This window comes from Mesocricetus auratus, unplaced genomic scaffold, assembly GCF_017639785.1.
Source record: "Mesocricetus auratus isolate SY011 unplaced genomic scaffold, BCM_Maur_2.0 Super-Scaffold_100003, whole genome shotgun sequence".
Lineage (NCBI taxonomy): Eukaryota > Metazoa > Chordata > Mammalia > Rodentia > Cricetidae > Mesocricetus > Mesocricetus auratus.
In genome coordinates, this window is record NW_024429188.1 from 19,043,509 (window position 1) to 19,058,690 (window position 15,182).

General features: G+C 39.5%; 1 protein-coding gene across 6 annotated transcripts in view; it reads left to right on the plus strand.

Annotated features, from left to right (window-relative positions):
- The window catches only part of Nhs (NHS actin remodeling regulator), a 328,267-nt gene that overhangs the window by 302,363 nt on the left and 10,722 nt on the right, over positions 1 to 15,182 (plus strand). For 4 of the 6 annotated variants that reach the window (XM_040744099.1, XM_021229584.2, XM_021229585.2 and 1 more), the window contains 5 exons: positions 4,436 to 4,498; positions 6,616 to 6,808; positions 9,483 to 9,614; positions 10,570 to 13,545; positions 13,825 to 13,951. In XM_040744099.1, the coding sequence (XP_040600033.1) occupies positions 4,436 to 4,498; positions 6,616 to 6,808; positions 9,483 to 9,614; positions 10,570 to 13,545; positions 13,825 to 13,951 (3,491 nt within the window). Of the gene's footprint in view, positions 1 to 4,435; positions 4,499 to 5,214; positions 5,413 to 6,615; positions 6,809 to 9,482; positions 9,615 to 10,569; positions 13,546 to 13,824; positions 13,952 to 15,182 lie in introns of those variants that run through there. The other 2 variants (XM_013116438.3, XM_040744100.1) reach the window with 2 other exon arrangements.

Genomic DNA, 15,182 nt, shown 5'->3' on the forward strand with positions numbered 1-15,182 from the left:
TATGATAATACCTCATCTCCAGTAAATACTTCTCAGGTTTAAGATAGCATGATAGTTGTAAATCAGCTCTGAAATTCGACAGCTATAAATGCCATGTGGTATCAGTTAGATCACAAACCAAAGCCAATTTTTCAAAACATTTCCTGCTGGAATACCCACAACATTTTAACAGATGTCTTTTGGCAAGTTTTAAAGCAAAATAATCCCCTATCAGCATATGAAATAAAACCCAACAGAAAGTAAAATGTGGAGTAGAAGGATTTTCTTCTGCCACTACAAGAGATTTGGGGAAATCTCGAACTCTTTGGAGAAATGTTTGCTCACAGCCACAAAAGTCAAGGCATGAACTTTTCTCTCTCATATATACCACAAAAGATTGGGTTTTGAAAATATTTTTTCAATGGCCACTAGAGAAATTTCCTTGGCTACTTTTGAGTATAATATTTGTTATTTCTTGTTCTGAGCACTGATCATAAATATAACTCTGGGTTTGGTTGAGGCAATCTTATGAAAAGCTAGGGGAAATGACTTGAAATACAATGGGGCCCACAGAGACCAAAATGGAGGTGAGGTATCAAAGAAGAATCCATTGTTAGGAACAAGATAGACATGATTGGTCCTGGCTTATTCGACAATGTAGTAATTTAGTCTGGGACTTCTCAAAATCAATGGTAGGGGGTCAAAATGAAAGCCTAGGAAAGGAGCAGGAAATAGATTTTTCATTTTTCTCCAGCATGTTTTATGAAAATATCGATAGTATAGACAAGTTACAAGAATTATACAGTGAGCACACTGTACACAAGAGATAAACTATTTTTATTTTGAGTCTGACAGTTTGTTTACATTGGAACTGATTTCCACCTTCATCTAAGAAATACTCATAAGTGGATAAAATGCTGGTCTCCTAACAGTCTTCCCACAGTTATTCTAAAGAACCAAGTGTTGTTCACTGCCACTTCTGCACTAAGTGATACTTCCAAAAGCAGGTATCCATTGGTTATCCTTCTATTACCTGTTGTTTTGCATGCATCTTACTGGTGCTGTCTTATTTTCCCCGATGCTGTATCTTTTTAACTTTGTACTGAAAAATTATGTGTAGGTGGAAATAATTTGATGTCATTTTAAGAGGAATTTTATTTCTTTAGGAGGAAATGTTTGTTTCTTAATGTCGGGAACACTAAGGTGCTAGCAACACAACAAATATTTATAGAATATTATGGAGTCAGTGGTAATACAGTTATGAATAAATAATGGATAGCATTTCTCTGAATGAGCAATGAGGCACATTTACATAAAGCCATTAAAGAATAATTTAGTTTATACAAATTTGATCAATGCCTAGCTTTTCTGCAACTTTTCCATTAGTACCTATTGAGGAGTGGCATTCTGGTCAAGTAGAGATGCCTGGAGGTAGAACTGGCTTTGAATCTGATTTCTTAGATAAATTAGAGAAAAATTATTCTGCTACCATTCATTATATAAAAATATAATTCAAAACAATCAGAATCATTTTGCTTCTACTGACCAACATCCAGAGATAGGACAGTTTCAAATACAAGACTCAGACAGTTTGTAATTCATGGCAGATATAAAACCATAGCCCACTTAATACTAATGCACAGATCCTATAAATCTACAGGCAGCCTAATTAGGTTTAGGTTGAGGAACCAAAGAGCACCACCTCTCTATTCCAAAGCTCAAGGCTACCCAGTATCAGCATTTGTGTGCCATAGGTTAGGGCTGCTACCAAAATGATAGCAAGATGATTACCTGAGGCTGAATCTGCTGGAGAATATAATACAAGGAGACCTTGGTTTGATTATAATAGTTCACACCAGTCTGCACTGTCTGGATTCAACCAAGGCCACCCTTGGTCACTGCCAGATTTTATATCATACTTGTTTAATATGTAGATGGCTTTTCTGCAAACAGATAAAAAGTAAAATATACTCCTCATCTCTCATTCCTGAGGGAAAAAAATACCCAGCAGGAGAGCCAACTTGAGGGATTTATGATGAACTACCAAATTCATTTGTCAATATTATTTTTTAATGTTTTCTGAACTTCAGTTTCTTATTATGTTTTTTCCCCTTTGGAAAATTTCTTCATGAGCTACCAAAGCCTTGATTTTCTTTGAAGCAACTTCCTTTCCCATATCAACATCATTTGAGGCCCCCTTTCACCTGATTCTATGAATTGTTCCTCTATTTTACATATTTCAGTCTCTTACATGAGACTTACACATTGTCTATGACTGATTCTCAGGATAGAACCAGAGTCAAGTCTGATCTCAGGTGTTATATAATACATCTCTCAAAATGCTTATGTTCAGCAGAAAAGTCTTAGATTCTTTCAACCCATCAGGCTTAAGATCTAGTCAAAACAAACTGGGCATGAAGAAATGGCATTTGCTCTATATAAAAATTAATGAACAACCCTACCCGTTAAAACTTAGAAGAGTAAATTAGAATTAGATCTTGAATGCTTCTCACAATTCATGCCTGCCATAGAATTGAGAATAACTAGATTCAGTATCTACCCATGCCAATTCACTTAGGGAACCAGAAGTTTCTGGTGGTTTCCTGTCTGGTTTTATATTTTACTCTAGTAAGACAGATTTCCATGGTATCTGTTCCCTTCTGAGATCTTGGTCATGCCTCTAATTTCCGTTGGAATTCACATAACTGCTAAAACACACAGATATCTGGTATCATTTGAGTGAGCAAAAATTTTGGTGAGTTCTTATGAGGGGGAGTACAACTAGTATCATGAAAGACTGAGAGAGAATGTTCAATACAGGAATTCACAATTTACTAGATGAATACAATATGTGCATGTATGTGTTCAATGATAATTTGTATTATAATAAAGCCCTGCTGTAAGGTAAGTACTATATATAATATGTGCATAATTGAATCTAAAGCTAGTATAGATTAAACTCATAGGCATGTCTAGCCTTTGGCATTGAAACATGGCATTGCTATAAACAAAGCCATTACATGGATATGCAAGTCAAGTTACTAAAAACTAATAGTAAAAAAAACACAATGTTTTTAGTAAGTTTAAAATTTTGTATTGGGCTCCATCCATAGCTATCCTTGCCCATATGCAGCCCATGGGTTTTCTCACCTGGTCGAAGTTTAAGAGTTTCAGCCAGGCATGGTAGGGCATTTCTGTAATTGCAGAATGTGGAAGGCTTAGGCAAGATGACTGTGGGTTAGAGATCAACATGGACAGGATAGTGAGTCCTCTCTCTCTCAAAACCAACAAGCAAACAAACAAGTAGATCCTGAAGAGAAAATACTGATTGCCAAATTATTTTCCAAGCAAGATTGGCAATATGATTTGTTTCATTCAATACAAAACAAAATACAGGCTTTCTTCTCAATTTAAGTATTGTGAGGTGTTGGCAGCCCAGCATTAAACCATGTGTGGGTATGTAGCAGAAACGCTCTTGAAACAAGTGGTCTTTAAATATGCTTGATGAGAGAGAAGCAAATTGCAGCAGTGTAAATGAAGTGACACATAAAGGACATTTTCTCCCAAACAATTCATGGGGAAATAAAATCATTCTAAGGAAAGAAAATAATTTAGTCTTTCCTAATTTAGCAAGACTTAGATTAAAAAGATGGGGAAGTTACAGATCTGTAGAGATGGCTCAGTAGGTAAAATGCTTGCCTGGCAAACATTTGGATCTAAATTTTAAAGCAGGGTGTGGTAGTCCAAGCTAATAATCCCAGGACTGAGGCAGCAGAAACAAGCAGATCCCTGAGACTCACTGGCCAGCATCCTAGCCTATTTGGCAAGCTCCAGGCCAGTTAAAGACCCTCAAACAAACAAAAAGCCAAAGCCAAAAACCAACCAACCAAACATAAAATCACAAAAGGAATAATTCATGAGAAACGATGATACCTGAGGTTAGCCTCTGCCTCAATGTGCACATGTACATACTTTTATGCATGCATATCAACACATATACACATATCTGCACACATTCAAACATACATATATACATGCATATGTATACACATAAAAGATGGGGGAATTATCGTTTTCAAAGACATTTTCACAGTTACAGGGTAAATATAAAAATAACCATAGTTGTAAAAGTAACATATAAAGCATGCTAAGTGCCAAAATTCTACATGTATTTACTAATTTAATCCTCAGATTAGCCCTGGATGGTGGATGCTATTATTCATCTATCTTACTATAGACGTTAAAGAATTATACCTGACCATGTAGGGGGAAATCCAGGTAGCCAGGATTGGAATTTAAGAATTCTAGGTCCAGAATCTGTCCTTTTAGCCAGAACAGAATCATTTAGAAGAGAAGTTCTCCCAGAATGTTATTTGTTAGGATCATAGATTTGGCCTAATTAGGGCATTATTTTGTTTACATTTTAATTTTTTTCTTTTGCATTTCATTTTCATAGTTTAACAGCACGCGCTCGCCCTCCCCCACTGAATGTTGCCACATGGCCCCATGGAGTAGAAAGGTATTGGTTCTGAGAACATTGCTTTGCAGCCTTATCCTGCTTTTTTCAGACACTCTCCCTTTCTTCTCTTTTTTAACTTTATTGCAAGCCCATTTTCAACTAACAGTTTTTCTCTTAAGTCAACCTAAAGGATGGTATTTTCCTAACTTGAATTAAAGACAGCCCTGTCATTGGCTTTGTTCCTCATTAATGTCCCTCTTGGAGTTGCAATTAGCAGCTCTATTAAGCATAGAGATCCTCTGTCACTGCTCCTGGATTTTGTAGTTTTGGAAAAAGAAATGACAGTTTTCCCTGTATTTTTCAGACCTGTAAAGGTTCAGCTTCTCAAACAAAAACAAAAACAAAAACAAACAAACAAAAAAACCAGGAGAACAAGACAAGAGGATCCTGTGGCAGCCAATTGTCCCTGTCACCATTAAATAAAAAAGTACTTTTGGCTGCTGGTCAGAACCTGGATTCAGGTCACTATCCTTTCAAGTTCATTGTTATTCAAGGAAGGAATCGCCAGCACAATGAGGACTCTGGTGGTGGGAGTTTTCTTTCCTGCTGGGCTCTGGTGCTCAGCTTTCCTGTGCTCGCTCTCTCTCTCTCTCTCTCTCTCTCTCTCTCTCTCTCTCTCTCTCTCTCTCTCTCTCTCTCTCTCTCTCTCTCTCTCTCTCTCTCTCTCTCTGTCCCCTACCTCTTTGCATGCACCAAACTTTTTTTCTTTTTGAAAGTTACCTAGGAAACAAAGTCTTTTGTGTTCCAACTTTATTTGGGCTATTCGCTTTGCTGGGAAGTTGCACAAAAGCTGAAGAGAGAAAAGAAGGTTACAATATTTTACTAAACCGTTCATAGTGAGCACAATTTTCCCCATGGGGGGAAATCATATGCCTTTGGGTGTGTTGGGGGGCTTTACGGAAACCTCTGATAAGGTAAGTAAATTCTAGGGTTTCCTTTAAACATGGGGCTCTGGAGCATATTCTTTAAGGAGACTTGAGGACAGTTCATTTGACAATACATACGACCCTGAGCCAGGAGGAGTATAGTTTTCAATATGAAGACTAGAGAGGGCTTTTTTTTGTGAATCCTGATTTTAGGACAGAGTATTATTAAAACCTTACTGAAATGAGAGAAAATGAAATACTTATTTTATACAGTTACCCATCTTCCTCTGAACCGTATAAAGAAAGAAAACTAGATTCAATGGTGGAAGTTGGGTCTTTTACTACTCTGGTTTAGAAAGCCAACCCGGAAACCAAAAGTGAGAAGGGACCTTTTGAATAGCCTGGGCCTGGAGCCCACACTTGAAATAGAAGTTAGACAGCATTAATATTTATCAAAGGCTTGGGTAGACAATTTTCAAATGTCATATAGAAATCAAAGCCTGTAACTTACACAGCTGTAAGGAAAGTTTTACACCAGAAAACTGAAAGAAAATAAACTAGCCGTCCAAATTTGAAAGAGAAGCTGTCTTCAGTCTTTCTCTCCAGAAACAGAATTTGTATATTCCACTGCAGTCGGATACTGGGGCACATCTTTTCTTTGGCTTTTCTACAGCCACCTAATGTCAGTTAAACTGACTTTTTAAAATGTCATTCACCAATGCTGTTTTCCTGCAGTGCCATTAACTCCTAGAGCTTTGATGGCCTCCTGGATTAGATTGGCAGTTTATCCTCCAGGTGCTGTGTTCCAGACTACCTCATATCTCTAGGTTTTCTTCATAGTCATGAGTATTTTATAGGCATTTAGCCCATCTGCCTTCTTTGATCATCATGGTCTAGAGCTCTCAAGATTTTTGGCAGGAATTCATAGTGACATAAAGATACAGAAAACAGATCTACCTTTTTCTGGATTAGAGACAGTCAGCCTTCTTCAGTTTGAAGGTATAGGATTTCTAACTAATCGGTCTTTTAATTCCAGTTCACCTGAAAAGCATGTTTTGTGGGCCCATTTTTTTCCTTCTGTATCTCTTCACTGTTGAAACAAAACTTCTAATTAGTTGTGCTTACTATTCTCTAGAACTGTTTCCTTTGTCCTACATGTTTATTTCTAGCCTTATTTTCAAAAGGCTGAACTATGAAATTCCTTAAACATGTAAGCTATGGGAAGTGAATCTGAATGTATTTTGTTTGCAGTCTCACTCTCCAGAGGATGAAGACACAGATGTCATGTTAGGGCAGAGGCCGAAAAACCCAATACACAATGTCCCCTCCACACTGGACAAGCAGACCAACTGGAGCAAAGCGCTACCTCTCCCGACTCCCGAGGAGAAGATGAAACAGGATGCCCAAGTGATTTCTTCTTGCATTATTCCCATCAATGTCACTGGTATCGTTTTCTTGTTTTCCTTTAGGGGCAGTGGGGTCTGAGCATTCCATGTATTAATATGTTAAAAAAAAAAAACCTGTGCTGTTAGCATCCCTATCAGCTAAACATATACTTTTGTTGTGAGCAAGAAATCTTTTGTCAACATACAAGTCAGGAGATATTCAGTATTCTTTTGTCAGGTTTTGAACACCAATTTGCATATATTCTGCTGGACTGCTTGTTATGTAAATGATGGACAGTTTCTTTTTGAAAAAAATCACCAAATAGCTCTTTGGCAGTGATTAATCACATGATAATGATGTGTGGAACTGCAAGAAAGAAAACAGCAAAACCCAGGTTTCTAAAACTGCAAGTAAGGTCCTGTCGACCAACTAGAAAATCTGGTTTTCATGCTTCCCTGGATGAAGGTAGGCTTTTTTCTAAGAGACCATTTGAACTTCTGTATTGATTTTAGGGATGTTTGACCTGAAAAATACATAAATACAGAGAAGAGGGGTGAATTGTGTTTCAAAACCAGCAAGCCTGACTTCCTTTCACTTTCTGCTATTGTATGTATTCAAAGTTTGCATATTAGTTTAGGTAGGATAGAAATCTAGCTGGATTATCCTTCTATTTCTATTAGCAGAGGTAGTGAATTCTGGAGCTGGGGCTGGAGCTGGAAATTTTAGTTGTAAATCAGATGAGGTTTTATTTTTAAAGGAATCTACATAGGTTTAATTATGTATTTGTGTATGTATGAGTGTGTGTGTGTGTGTGTGTGTGTGTGTGTGTGTGTGTGTGTGTGGTTGTGAGAGACGAGTGAGACAGAGAGACAGAGACACAGAGATTTAGTTTGCTCTCAATCATTCTCCCCCAAATTAAGTGATCTCCCCATTGGTATTTTTAAAACACCTCTTCTAGTTTCCTTTTACCTTATTTATGTAATGAAAACATCAAAAACAGCCACACTATGGCTGGCTTTCATCATTATCCCCATAACTAAAGATTGCATGCCCCCTGAGAAGCATTTTGCTCATTGCTATTATTAATTCCACTGAGATTTCTCTGACCTAGAGTTGGGAACAAATGGACCAGGTATTTGGGACAGATATTATTTTCCTTTCTGAATGAGGGGTACTCTAATGCATTGACCAGTTGTGTTGTGCGCTAAAACTTCATTTTCCTGCTGACCTATCCAACTTATGGGATAGATTATTCTAAAGATGTGCACTTGTCTGACCTTTGTGATCTAAATGAGATATGTTAGAGGAGTTTGTCTGCCAAAGTGGATCATTCTGGCACCCCTTTAAACAAATTTTCTGTCTGGGAACATCTGACTATTAGCAGCCTCTGCTTCCTTTCTGGTGCTGTAAGTAAAATCTTGTTTTCAAATGTAGTCCTATGATTATGGGCCATCATCTTGTGATTAGGAAAAAGAGAAGATTTTTCTTTCAGTTTTATTTCAGGAACTCTCAAAATGAAGGCCCCAGATTAGATGTTGATTTCAAGAGCTCCAATGAGAGCAATGTTAATGATGTCCATATAATACACAGCGTTTGTAGATCGTGCATTCAATCATCATCAAGATTCAAATAAAGGATCTTAGTTTTTGATCGAAACCAAGAAAGTATCATTCATATGAGTTCTCTGATAACATTATCATCATTCATCTCATGTGACACAGATATTTCAAAGTGAGCCTAGAAACTGTTGGCACTGTGATGCTATACAGATGACCCAAGGATTAACAGTTAGGAAAATGATGAGGTAATCAAATTGCAAAGCACACCATTCCTAGATTTCTTAGCCACAGCTTGCACTGGAAAATCTACAGTGCATGCTTGTGCCAGACAGAGTTTGAATTCCTTACCTTCCTTCTCCTTGTTCTAATTTAATAGAACCATATATAGTGCTACTAATGTGATTACAGAGAAGAACTAATAAGCACCATGGTTGGTCCCTACATGCATAGTAACAAATAGTGCTTTAAAGACTGGGGAGTCTATCTTATAGCTGATTGGTACAGAAGGTAAATCCATTTTGAGTGCACGACTGGGAACGCCTCTGTATGTTTATTTCCAACAAAAAGACATTCAATTTAGTCACAAAGAAAGTAGAGTTAGAAGACTATTGAAAAGAAGAAAGCCCTAATCTGTTGTGTTGTTGTGTTTCCTCACAGGTGTGTGTGTGTGTGTGTGTGTGTGTGTGTGTATGTGTGTGTGTGTGTGTGTATGTATGTGTAACTGCTTGGAGATTGGGCATAGGAGGTGGAGGGAGAAAAACTTACAAAGGCGCTTTTAATGAAGAAATGGGTCAGGATACATTAGGTTCACATCTTGGATACTGATCTACTATGCAAAGATATCAGTTTCAGAGGGTCCAGAAATAGACCAGTAAATAATAGTGACTAAAGGTCATAATCAGTTCAGTGTGAGAAGGCTTTGCTGGTGTACCTTTCTATTTCTTTTCACTTTCCTCTTTTGCTTGTTGCTTATGGCTGCATTTAGAAGTAAAGCTTAGTGTACTGCAGCATCATTTAAATAGGGGATGAAGAAAGGCTCCCTTATATTTATTTGTTCACAGGCTTAATCCAGAGTCTTCCCTGACTTCCAGTCAATAAATATTGCTATTTTACAAGCAAATGGAGATTTATCTGCTGTTTTTAAGGCTAATGAGACCTATTTGTGGGTTGCAGGAGTTGGTTTTGACAGAGACGCTAGTATACGCTGTTCTCTTGTTCACTCACAATCGGTACTACAGAGGAGACGAAAATTGAGGCGAAGGAAAACCATCTCGGGGATTCCCAGAAGAGTTCAACAAGAAATAGGTATGGCATAAAAATGTTTATAGTTTCTGTCTAGTGAAGATGATAAGGAGAGGAAATAGGTGCCTACTTTCAACAGCCTTCAACTATAACATTCCTTATAAATATTGAATGTTTTAATTTGCCGTTGTTTTAAACTACAGTATATTTATTTGCTTTCAGAAAACCATTTGGCATTATTTTTTAAACTCTGTTCTTGAACATAAAGGCTTGGCCTTATAGATGCAACCATTTCTGGTGAAATACAATATCTAGCCAATTCAAATGTTTCATTAAGACAGAAATATGAATAAAGATTCAATGATACTTTTTAAAAACTGTAACATCATTTGAAGAGAAATGTACTTTTATGTTATTATTTTCCATGTAAATTTTAAGCATTTTCAAATATAGAATCTTAAAAATATAGTATCTTTGGGGACATTTAAAACTTTCTGTTCAGTGTGTTTATAATAGTTCTACCAATTTAAAAATTTTATGGTAGCAGCTCCATGTAAATAAGACTTTAATTTTTTAATGACATCTATGAATTGTATTCCATTATGCTTGTATTTCAAAACACAAATGAAAAGTAGCGGCAAGGACTGTAGATTTTGTACTTCAGTCAGTTGGTTTTTGATTTTTTTTATCAGTTTTCTTTTATGAAAACAGTCACTTGTTGGAGCAAATTAATGCAAAGCGCATGCTCTTTGCATTTATTTGCTCATTAATTAAAAACAAAAAGCATATCTTTATATGCATAATGCACATGTATATAAGCATATACAAATATGCAATTAGATAGAAATAGAGAAAAATCACTGACAGAAAGCATTTGAACTGTCTCCTAATTTTAGATACTATTTGTTCATGTAGTAGAAGGTTCTAATATGGTAGCACACAGATTTATAAAAACCCTTCAAAATGCCTGCTAGTCTGCCAATATGTAATATTTTCTGCTGTTTTCCCTATGCCCTAGATTCTGATGAATCACCAGTGGCCAGGGAAAGGAATGTGATTGTGCACACAAATCCAGACCCCTCCAACACTGTCAATAGGAGGTCCGGAACCAGGGATTCTGAATGCCAAACTGAGGATATTCTGATTGCTGCCCCATCCAGAAGGAGAATCAGAGCTCAAAGGGGTCAAAGCATTGCAGCTTCCCTTTCTCATTCTGCTGGCAACATCTCTGCACTGGCAGACAAAGGTGATACCATGTTTACTCCTGTAGTGAGCAGCCGCACAAGATCTCGGAGCCTTCCACGGGAGGGAAATAGAGGTGGAGAAGCTGACTCCAAAGTTGGTGCTAAATCCTCAGCATATGAAGAAGGAGAGCCTTTTGTGGGTGATCATGAAAGAACCCCTAAAGATTGTAGTGAAGTTCCAAGCAGCCCAAGTGCACAGGAACACCAGCCTGCTTTGAGCCTGGCCTGTTCTCAACATCTGCACAGCCCCCAGCACAAGCTAAGCGAGAGAGGGAGGTCACGTCTGTCCCGAATGGTGGCTGACTCTGGAAGCTGTGACATCTCCTCCAACTCAGACACGTTTGGAAGTCCCATCCATTGCATTTCCACAGCTAGTGTCCTTCTTAGCAGCCACATGGACCAGAAAGATGACCACCAGTCGTCCAGTGGTAATTGGAGTGGGAGCAGCTCCACATGCCCCTCACAGACCTCAGAGACAATCCCTCCTGCAGCGTCTCCTCCCCTCACTGGCTCTTCACACTGTGACTCCGAATTGTCACTGAACACTGCTCCTAATGCAAATGAAGACACCAGTGTCTTTGTGACAGAGCAGTACAATGACCACATGGATAAAGTAAGAGGCCACCGAACAAACTCCTTCACCTCCACTGTTACAGATTTGCTGGATGACCCCAACAACAGCAATACAAGTGACAGTGAGTGGAATTATCTCCACCACCATCATGACGCATCCTGCCGCCAAGATTTCAGTCCTGAGCGTCCAAAAGCAGATAGCCTGGGCTGCCCAAGCTTCACAAGCATGGGCACCTATGACAGCTTTCTGGAGAAGTCTCCTTCAGACAAAGCAGATACTAGCTCTCATTTCTCAGTGGACACAGAAGGATACTATACCTCGATGCACTTTGACTGTGGTCTCAAAAGTAATAAGAGCTATGCCTGTCACTATGCAGGCCTAGGGCCAGAGAATGGTCAGGGTGTAGGAGTTCCTCCTGGTCTTCCAGACTGCACCTGGCAAGACTACTTAGACCACAGGAGGCAGGAAAGACCAAGTATCTCTTTTAGGAAACCAAAGGCAAAGCCAACTCCACCTAAACGTAGCTCATCATTGAGAAAGTCCGATGAAAACGCAGAGATTTCTGAGAAGAAAGAACCAAAGATAAGCAGTGGTCAGCATCTGCCTCACAGTTCCAGGGAAATGAAGCTGCCTCTTGATTTCTCCAACACGCCTTCTCGAGTGGAAAATGCCAATCTGCCTGCAAAGCAGGACTCTTGGATAAACCAGAGTGAGCATGCTATTAAGGAACCTCAGTTGGATGCTACTGACATTTCACCATTCAAAGATGAAGGTGCTGAATCAACTCACTATGCAGACCTCTGGCTTCTAAATGACTTGAAAACAAATGATCCTTACAGATCCTTATCTAATTCAAGCACTGCTACGGGTACCACAGTTATTGAATGCATCAAATCTCCAGAGAGTTCTGAATCCCAAACATCCCAGTCAGAATCAAGGGCAACCACCCCCTCTCTTCCTTCTGTCGACAATGAATTTAAACTGGCGTCACCAGAAAAGCTGGCTGGCTTAGCGTCTCCATCAAGTGGCTACTCAAGCCAGTCAGAAACGCCAACCTCCTCTTTCCCTACAGCTTTCTTTTCAGGTCCATTGTCTCCTGGAGGTAGCAAAAGAAAACCTAAAGTCCCAGAAAGGAAATCCTCACTACAGCAACCATCTTTAAAAGATGGAGCCCTATCATTGAGTAAAGATTTGGAACTTCCAATTATACCTCCTACTCATCTTGACCTAAGTGCTCTTCATGTTTTGAATAAACCATTCCACCACCGCCACCCATTGCATGTTTTTACTCATAAGCAAAACCCAGTAGGAGATATGCTGAGGTCAAATCCTCCACCATCTCTTGCAATTACACCAACAGTCCTGAAATCTGTAAACCTTAGGTCCATCACTAAGTCTGAAGAAGTTAAGCAGAAGGAGGGTGATAATACAGATCTCCCTTCCTTAGAAGAGAGTACTGTCACAGTGGCTTCTGTGGCTTCATTATCTCCAGGTAAAACAAGACCACACACAGCAAAGAAATCAATATCACGCCAGTACTCTGCTGAAGACACCCTCCTGTCCATTTTAGATTCCTCTGCAGCTGAAATAGGGCCAGAGAAACATTTAGGAAAGAACCCTACTTTTGATGTGAAGAGTCACTGCAATTCAGAAACTGTAACCTCAGCTAGCAGCAATCTTCCAGATTCAAATGTGATGAAAGACCAAATACAGATGGAAAGTGAGCTTATTCCAGAGAACATAGCAAGTAAGAACTGTGGATTTGCAACAGGATTTCAGAGGGTGTCTGCTGCCCGCCCCAGTGATTTGGGAAGTAAAATAATGCAGTACGGAGCTAGTCCAGATGGAGCCCCACAACAAGGGCAGAAGGCACTCTTTGGAGTTGGGGAAGAAGGCGTGAAACCGGAATCTGTGGATGGAATCACACTTCAAGCCAACTCACCAACTAGAGTAACAGATATAAGCAGTCAGCATAAGCATCAACGTGTTGTGAGCCGCCACCATGACAAAGTGCCTGTGACTAACCGCCATGAGTCAGAGATGTCAACTCTAAATTCATTCCCTGAAAAATGTTCTGAGCAGGAAAATATTGCTTCAGGTACCTCACCCAAAAGTGCCTCTGATAACAGCAGAGCAGAGGAGACCCAAGGAAGTATGGATGAGACTTCATTGAAAGGTCAGTTAATGATAAGTTTGTTAGGGTGGAAATGTGTCCTATGATGTTTGCCACATTCCCTATAGTTCTGTATAGCCCTAGGTGTTGGTTTCTCTGTACCATTTATTTTGCATTTATTAAAACAATTGAGAAGAAAGCTATTGTTCTTTAGAAACTAATATCTGACAGATACCTCTCTCATTTCAAAAATCGTGGTAAGGTATCTTCTGTTTGTTTGATGCTGGAATCAAGGAAACAGGTGTAGCTGCCTCTTAAAGATGTTTCTGTTATTGTTTTAAGAATCATCACCAAGTGATGACTCCATCACTTCCCCACTCAGTGAAGACTCCCAAGCTGAAGCTGAGGGTGTGTTTGTGTCTCCAAACAAACCTCGAACAACTGAGGATCTATTTGCTGTTATTCACAGGTGAGAGCATGCGGCCAGCTTCCCAGAAACAAAAGGCACAGAAATGGATTTGCTTCCTGAAGTGCCTCTCATCAAAGTAAACATGGGGAAGCATTTTGTTTTTTTTGTTTTTTTTTTAAGTTTAAATTTAGATTAAAAACAAGGCTTCTTCACAAGTCAGTTCCAGGTCCCTCTCCCTTTCCCTCCTCTCCTCCCGTGCCCTCCCACCAACCCCCCCATTATCCCCTCATTTCCCCAGGGAGGGTGAGGCCCTCCATGGGGGTGTCCATAGTCTGTCATTTCATCCAGGGCAGGGCCTAGACCCTCCCCCAAGAGTTCAGGGTGAGAGTGCATCTCACATTGTTGGATGGGAGTCCAAAGTCCATTTGTATACTCAGGATGAATACTGATCTACTGCCCAAGGCTCAATAGATTACCTAGGCCTCATCACTGATACCCACATTCAGGGGTTCTTGATCAGTCCCATGCTGGATTCCCAGGTGTCAGCCTGGGATTAAAGAGTTAACCCTTGTCAGGTCAGCTGTTTCTGGGGTTAAACCAGCCCAGTCTTAATCCCTTTGGTCATCAGTCCTCCCTCTCTGTTACTGGCTTTCTTGAGTTCAGCTCAGTGCTTAGCCGTGGGAGTCTGCCTCTTCTTCCATCAGCCATTGATTGAAGTTTCTGTTTCCCAGACTCTCTGGCCATGGGATTGTAGGGTGGCACTCCCCACAACTATGTCTAAAATCCATATATGAGAGAGTATATGCCATGTTTCTCTTTTTGTGACTGTGTTACCTCACTCAGGATGGTTTCTTCTAGTGTCATCCATTTGCCTGCAAATCTCAGGATTCCATTGTTTTTTTTCCTGCGGAATAGTACTCCATTGTGTAAATATATCACATTTTCTCTATCCACTCTTTGGTTCAGGGGCATCTGGGTTGCTTCCAAATTCTGGCTATTACAAATAATGCTGCTATGAACATAGTGGAACAGACATCCTTGTTGTATGAATGGGCAGCTTTTGGATATATGCCTAAGAGTGGAGTTGCTGGGTCTTGTGGTAGATTTATTCCCATTTTTCTGAGGAATCTCCATACTGATTTCAAAAGTGGCTGAACCAGTTGGCACTCCCACCAGCAATGGAGGAGTGTCCCCCTTTCACCACATTCTCTCCAGCATAAATTGCCATTGGTGTTTTTGATTTTAGCCATTCTGACAGGAGTGAGATGGTATCTCAGAGTTGTTTTGATTA